The 7,840-nt window shown below is 45.4% G+C and overlaps 1 protein-coding gene across 1 annotated transcript in view; it reads left to right on the top strand.

Moving 5' to 3' along the window:
- The window catches only part of LOC114625781 (paired mesoderm homeobox protein 2-like), a 10,788-nt gene extending 5,644 nt beyond the window's left edge, over window positions 1-5,144 (top strand). The window contains exons 2-5 of the mRNA XM_028773134.1: window positions 2,623-2,681; window positions 2,836-3,141; window positions 3,771-3,816; window positions 5,049-5,144. Of these exons, the coding sequence (XP_028628967.1) occupies window positions 2,623-2,681; window positions 2,836-3,141; window positions 3,771-3,816; window positions 5,049-5,144 (507 nt within the window). The remainder of the gene's footprint in view (window positions 1-2,622; window positions 2,682-2,835; window positions 3,142-3,770; window positions 3,817-5,048) is intronic.
- The last annotated feature ends 2,696 nt before the right edge of the window (window positions 5,145-7,840 follow it).

The following is a 7,840-nucleotide window of genomic DNA, read 5'->3' as shown; positions in this document are numbered from 1 at the left end:
GGGGTGCTGTTACTGTGTGAATGTTAGTAGCTATTTAACATCACAGAAGGTTGTCACATGTCACAGTGAGTTTGCAAAATCCATACATTGTTTTGTCCTCTATTATGACCTCTCTGTCCTCACCTTGATCATATTGTACCCCATATGAGTGAGTCAACATTCTCTGCACCTGTGCTGTTATGCCCCCTCCCCTGTCTCTATGCATTTCTCTGAGAAGACTGCTCAAGGAGAAATCAAAGCTTGGGTGGCAAACTGCAGACTGTATCTCCTTGTTCCTGTTTTATTCCTGTTCCTGTTTGTGTTCCTGTTTTTTGGAGAGTATAAAAGGGAGCTACACAGTTGAAAATATAGCATTTGGTCTTTACCAGATGACTCCTTGTCTTTCTTTCTCTCACCCTCAACCCTCTGCCGATCCAAGGAACTGAGTCAGCTATGCTACCATAGCTGACACACATGTGTGAAAGGGGAACTGAAAATCCCCAAGAAAAGACAGTCTTCATCCAGAGAGAGGCAGTTCTAGCCACAGGTGGGATTCCATATGCAGCATTGACTCTGAGAGATTCTTTTGGGAAGGTCTTTGTTTGTATATTTATATGTTTGCTTGTCTGTTTTAGTTTTATATGTGCTTGCCTGTTGTAATTTTATGTGTTTTTCTGGTGTGTTTGAACTGGACAAAGTGTCAGTGATGCTGATGTGTGTTTTTGTTAACTCGATACAAACTAGAAACATCTGGAAGGAAGAACTCTCTTTTCAAAAATGTCTGTAATTCTGTAATAAATCCTGTGGGCATTTTCTGGATTACTGATTGATAGGTGAGAGTGCCTTCCACTGTGGGAAGGGCCTCGCCTGTGCAGGTCATTCTGGAGCATAAAGAATACAGGCTGAACCAGCCACAAGGAGCAGGCCAGTAATCAGCATCTCTTCATGGCCTCTGCTTCAGCTCCTGCCTCCACTTCCTGCCTCCACTTTGCTAAATGTTAAACTGTGAGATCCAAAGCAACTAGACTCTTTCCTCTACAGATTTCTTTTAGTCATGATATTTTGTCACAGAAACAGAAAGCAAGGGAAAACTAACACACACAACAGAAGATGGACTGATAGAATCCAACCAAGCACTTCTTTTTTCTTTGTTGGATATTTATTTACATTTCAGATGTGATCCCTTTCCCCATTTACCCCCTCCCAGGAACCACCTATGCCATCCCTCCTTCTCCTGCTTCTATGAGGATGTGCCCCCACCCTCCCAACCACTCCCACCTACCAACCCTTGAATTCCTCCACACTGGGGCATCCAGCCTTCACTGGACCAAGGTCCTCTTCTCTCACCTATGCCTGAAAATTTGATCCTCAACTACATATACAGCTGGAGCCATGGGTTCCACCCTAAGTGCTCCCAAGCTGGTGGTTTAGACCCTGGGAGCTCTGGTTGGTTGGTACTGTTGCTTTCCCAATAGGGCCACAAACCCTTTCAACTCCTTCAGTCTATCTCTATCTCTTCCATTGGGAACCCCATGATCAGTTCAATGCTTAGCTACAGGCATCTGCCTCTGAATATGTCAGGTGCTGGCAGAACTCTAAGGAGACAGCTATATCAGGGTCCTGTCAGCATACACTTTTTGGCATCCACATCAGTGTCTACCTTTGGTGACTGCACAAAAGATGGATACCCAGGTGTAATGGTCTCCAGATGACCCCTCCTTCAGGTTCTGTCCCATGCTTTGTCTCCATATTTGCTTCATTGAGTATTTTGTTACCCCTTCTAAGAAGGACCAAAGCACCCACACTTTGGTCTGACTTGTTCATGAGCTCCATGTGGTCTGTGAGTTGTATTTTGGGTATTGCCAGTTTGGGGGCTAATATTTAATTATCAGTAAGTGCATACCATGTGTGTTCTTTTGCGACTGTGTTACCTCACTCAGGATGATATTTTCTAGTTCCATCCACTTACCTAAGAATTTCCCGAATTCATTGTTTTTAATAGCTGAGTAATACTCCATTGTATAAATGTAACACATTTTCTGTATCCATTCCTCTGTTGAAGGACATATGGGTTGTTTTCAGCTTCTGGCTATTATAAATAAGGCTACTATGAGCATAGTTGAGCATATGTCCTTGTTATATGTTGGAGTATCTTCTGGGTATATGCCCAGGAGTGGTATAGCTGTGACCTAAGGTAATGCTACGTCCAATTTTCTGAGGAACCACCAGACTGATATCCAGAGTGGTTGTAGCAGCTTGCAATCCTACAAATATTAGAGGAGTGTTCCTCTTTCTCCATATCCTCGCCAGAGTCTGCTATCACCTGAGTTCTAAGCCATTCTGACTGATGTGAGGTGGAATCAGGGTGGTTTTGATTTGCATTTCCCTGATGACATTTGAACATTTCTTTATGTGCTTCTCGGCGATTCAACTTTCCTCAGTTGAGAATTCTTTGTCTACCTCTGTATACCATTTTTAAAAGGGTTATTTGGTTGTCTGGAGTCTAACTTCTTGAGTTCTTTGTATATATTGGATATTAGCCCTCTATCAGGACATTGATGAAACTCAGAGAGAAACCGGTAGAAAGAAGAATGGACCTGCAATTTAGTTCGGTTACGGAGCCCTGCCTGTGTTCCTCTCCAGGGTTTCCAGAGATCCCTGGGCCACTACGCTCAGATCTTTATCTCCTCTCTGTCTTTCAGGTAGGAAGACAGTGGTCTCCGAGGCTGGAGAGGGAGGAGACAAGAAAGGGATTGTAGTGGGCGGGCTTGCTCAGGGTTGGCTTAATCAGGGTGAACTCTCTCTGGGCGAGGTTGCTGGAGGCAAGCTTGCTCAAGAAGAGCCTGCTCAGTTCAGTCTCACTCAGGAAGCCACAGGAGTAGGAGAGGAGGGAGAAAAGAAGGAAGAAGAAATGGAGGGAAGACAAGCTGGCGATGGTGCTTCTGGCTCCGCGGATGACAACATCCAGCAAGAAGGTGGCCAAGGCAGCAATAATCAACAACAACCTCAGCAAGAGGCAGCGATTCCTGAGGGTGCCAGGAATCAACAGGCTGGGAACAATCTGGCTCACCACCGGTACAACCACACCAGGTTCACCCATGCTCAGCTGCATGATCTAGAGCGCCTTTTCCAAGAGACTCACTACCCCACCTTTCGAGCAAGGTAAGCAGATGGCTACTGCTTGGCGCCTGATTTACTGGTGTCCTTTAGCTCTCACCAGGCCTCTGATTCCCTGTAGAAATAATGGGAGCCGTCCCGGACCATCCCCTGCATTTAGGACCTTCCATATGCATTTAAGACTTTCCCCCAGCAATTAGGACCTTCTGCCTGCAATTAGATCCTGGGGTAGGGGTATGCGGGCTAAGCGGATTGAAACAAGTCTCTTATTGACCTATTCAAGATTAGGATATTTAGACAATGTTTGGTGCTCTAAATGAGTTTCCAGAAGTATGGCTGAGAAGTCTGAGGCGTGGCTGGGGAAAGCAGGAGGGATTCCACTTCCAGTTAAAATTTTCCAAATACATTTCACCTCGTATGCACTCTTTAGTGATTTTTACACTTTCAGTAAGCTAAAGAGGCATCTGTGCTTCCTGGGATACCCTTAAATTTGGTCACTGAGTGGAACCTATTATCACAGCTAGGATTAATTGAGGTAAATGTTAAGAATAGTGACTATGTATACACATGTGTACACACACAAGTGTGAACCCAAACATATAATAAAATAGGTGGTGTCTTTACACACTTGATTTCTACGACAAAGCCTTAATGTTGCAATGTTTTCCTTCTAGGAGGCATCTTGCAAGATGTATGGGTGTGGAGGAATATGACGTCCTGGTAAGTCTTCTGAAAAAAAAAAAAAACAAAATAACCGTTTTCAGAAGGGCGCTACACCAGGTGACATTCCTGTCTAGAACTGTATTAGCAGGACAGGACCCTGAGGTTGTGTCCCAAGGCTACTAGAACAGTACACAGACAGGCTAGGTTCAAGATGACACCAGGCCTCCATTTTCCCAGGCAGGAAATGCCAGCTGGGCCAACAGAAAAGCTTCTTAGCTTTTAGGTGATTTGTCTGTCCTTCAGGGATGGAGTCTGTTCTCGAAGACCTTCTGGAGGCTGTGCAGCCCATGTGCATCACACAAGTGAAGAGACCATGTTCTTACCCACTTTAAACTCTGTCACTCTGAATGTGTCTGAAACTCTTCTCTCACAAGAGAGAACTCTTCTCAGAGTGGCTCAGTGCTCTGGTCTGTAAATGTGAGAGACCTAGCTTCCTTCTGAAACCAATAGTGGGACCAGGGGCCTGAAACAGCCTATGGCACATTTACCTGTGATTTAGTGGGTGTGTATCTGCACTCTGACCACCATTACACTCAGCCCTAGCTTTTCCACATCTAATGCTGACAAGAGGAAAGACCTATAGTCACTAATCTAGGAGGCCGGAAACGAAACACCAAGCAGGAAGAGGTGCCCTTTGTCTCATAAAATGTGCATTCTGGGTACTCAAAAATGACTAACACCTTGGATCCTCAGCAGACTGCCTCTTGGCTTCCTATGGTTCTTGGGGGTGGGCTGGAGAATTTTTGATAATTTACCACAGCAAGGAGCAGGAACCACCCATGAGGACATGTGAATTCTTCCTGAAGAAATGTATAAAACACATTAAGGATGGAGAAAAGAGGCAATGTTTTGTTTCTGTTCTGTGAAAGTTGAAAGACTGGGTGTGGTATCCCATGTCCTAAGTGGCTTTTGGGGAGGATATTTTTGAGAACAAATCCTATTGCTTCCAGCATACTGAATAATCAGAATGCACCTCAGAACTATATTCAACCCCTTTTGGGGTTAGACTAATGAACTCTGGGGGCATTTAAAAGATGTACTGATTATTCTGGGGGAGTGGCTCCCTACTACAGCACAAGACTAGCACACCACTGGCCTTGAGATGTGTTCTAAATACGTTCCAAACTGATTACAAAATGTAGCAAGCTAGAGCAAGTAGTGCTCTAGCGTGTGTGCTTTAGTGATGACATTGTTCAGTGTACTAAAGTACCTCTGTCTCCTGATTATAGAATTGGTTTCGGATGAGGAGATCCCTTTACAAGAGAAACAAGAGACTGCTCATGCTCTGCTATCTGTCTCCACTTCCCCAGAGCGACTCTCCCTGAAGATTTTGGAGCAGCACTTGAGTGCCACCCCTGTCCTAGAGCCAGATGAGGATGGCTTCTTCTGAGCCACCCATGACGGCCAGGACAACCTTATTATTTCAGCAATAAAGAAGTGGATTCTAACTATGTTGTCTCCATTGTCTTTGAAGTTATTAAAATATGGGTGTAAATACTTGAAGGATGGGAGTCAATCCCAGACATGGCATTTAGGCAGAATACAAAGGAAGCCTTCCTTAGAAATGGACACGGGCAGGCAGTAATCACTGCCAATGTGGGAAAAAGTTATAAGGACAGAGAGGGAAATCCCCTATGAGCAGAAGGACAGTCTGTTTCTAGACAATAAGCCACCCACTCTGTCCCTCTACCCCTGGATGGTGTTGAGAATATCCCAGAGGCTACTCCCAGTTTGATGGTCAGGAGGAATGAGGACATTATGTGTCCTGTCCTCCCTCTCTGTGGACTTTTAGAGCACTAGGGGACCCACACTGGCCAGAGATCATGCTGCATAGAAGGGAGAGGAGAACCTGTTCATCCATTTCAGAGGGAGGTTTCTGTCTCCCTTCTTCCATTAGGTCTCGGGGAGCAAATGGTCCCACCCTTGCCTGCTCAGCAGACTACAGGACTGATGAGTTCTAAGGGGCTTCTTGGGAAGATATTTTTACTCTTTTATTGAGAACAAACCCTATTGCTTCCAGCATACTGAATAATCAGACTACACCTGAGGAATATCCACAACATCTCGTTGGGTTAGACTGATGAACAAATTCTTTTGGGTATTTTACAGGTGTAGTGATTCTTCAGGGAGAGTGACTCAGTACTAGAGCGCATGGCTAGCACACTACTGGCCTTGGGATGCATTCTGAATACCTTCCAAACTGATTACAAAATGAAGTGGGCATGTAGTGCTCTAGGATGTGTCTGTATTTTGTCACTGGCCTTGTAGAACCCTCAGCATAAGAGATTTGGTGCTTTGGGGAGGGAGGGATTTTGCTTCTCAGCAGCTCTAGGTGTATAAAGAAGGAGGAGCCCCTAGCAATGTTGCAGAGCAATCAGTCAGTGCAGAAAACTTGCAACACTCTCTCCTGCCATATGTGATTATATTCCTTAATGGTCCCTGTGAACAAGGGGTATGATAGAGGTGTCCCATTTAGACCTGAGTATTAGGCAGGAGGTTTAGGACAAAACAACATGCCCTGAACCAAGAGATTCCAGCCCTCATCTCCTTTTCAGAAGCCTGTGCTAGCAAAAGCCTGACCTTGAAAAAACCTGCTCTTGCAAAAGCCAGGCCTTCCAAATTCAGGTTTTCAAAAAGCCCACACAAAAGCCAGGGTTTCAAAAGGTCCTCACAAGTGCCTTCTCGAAATACTGGACAAAGCAAGCTCCTAGTTCCGGATTCCAATGTGGCCAGTGCACCCACAATTCCCCAAATAAGCCTATGACCCAAGTACCTCCCATTCCATCAAAACTCCCTCCAATCTCCTTAAAGAATCCTTCAACCCAATTCAGCCTTGGGACTTCACAACCCCCTCCTGGAAGGTCAGTAAAACTGCCCTAGAGCCATCCCAATAAACCTGCCTTTCCACTGTGCATTCATTCCACTGAATTGATTCTTTAGGTCACAGGAGAAGCCATTCAGTGTTTACTCCATACTCTCTTAATGGCTGCACTTTGTCAAGTTGTGACTTTCTCCTCTAACACATACCACCAGCTAATGAGGTCTACTCTGAGCTGGTCAGGAGACATTATGTATTTTGTGATGTGTGAGGTTTGGATAAACTAGTTTGTCTTTGCACAGGGAAGGCTGGAAAGGGATCTGGAGGGAGGAATGAAGTCTGAGCAGAGCTCATGCCCTCGGGCAGCATGAGCCTGATGGAGCCCAGTGCTTATCTCCTAGATCCATGGGGGTTGGAAAACTCTGAGAGCTGTTCTCAGTCTTGAAAGTGTGTGTGGGGGACAGTGGTTTCCAGGGGCTTCAGTCTCCAGGAACCTGAAATCCTGAAATGCTCCACCTTCTGTCTTCCATCTTCCATAGGTTGACCTCTTTTTTTCTGACCATGCTGCCACCATTTGTTACTGCTACTGCTGCTGCTGCTGCTGCTGCTGCTGCTGCTGCTGCTGCTGGTGTGGCTGACACTGACAAAAGGTCCCTGCTCCTAGCTGACTTCCTGATGGTATTTCACAACCACATTTCCCCTAAGATAATCAACACGTTCTCATGGAGGGGATCAACCTTGGCTACTCAGAGAGAAAGAGAGATGGGTTCACTAGGGAACCCAAGGTACACAGAGGAAGGCTCCTGGGCTCTTGGTTTGATGTTGCAGCAAAAGACTAATTTTATGAGTTCTATTTCAGCACCTGCCACCAAACTTCCAAGTACAAACTGTTATTTCCAGACTGATTGTCTTCCAGTCTGCCACATCTGGTGTCATCAGACATGTCACAGAGCCAAACTCCATGAACTGAATCTAGTGATGGCTTCAGATTCTCCTCATGTAGTCCATGGTGTGCACTGGAGATGTGTCCTTGACACTCTCTATGGGGAGTCATGAGGAAATGTGAACAAATCTCTAGTAAGGCCACAGGAAGGGATTGAGCTGTTTCCTTCCTGTGTCTTTATGAGCTCTCCTGTATCATGAAATGTTTCACCTCAATTTGGAATGTCTTAGGTCTTCAGGAGTTTTCCTCCTTGATGGAAT

The sequence above is a fragment of the Grammomys surdaster genome, unplaced genomic scaffold (genome assembly GCF_004785775.1).
Source record: "Grammomys surdaster isolate TR1022 unplaced genomic scaffold, NIH_TR_1.0 222, whole genome shotgun sequence".
Classification (NCBI taxonomy): Eukaryota; Metazoa; Chordata; class Mammalia; order Rodentia; family Muridae; genus Grammomys; species Grammomys surdaster.
The sequence above is the reverse complement of the archived record's forward strand: the minus strand, read 5'-3'. Positions and strand labels throughout refer to the sequence as shown.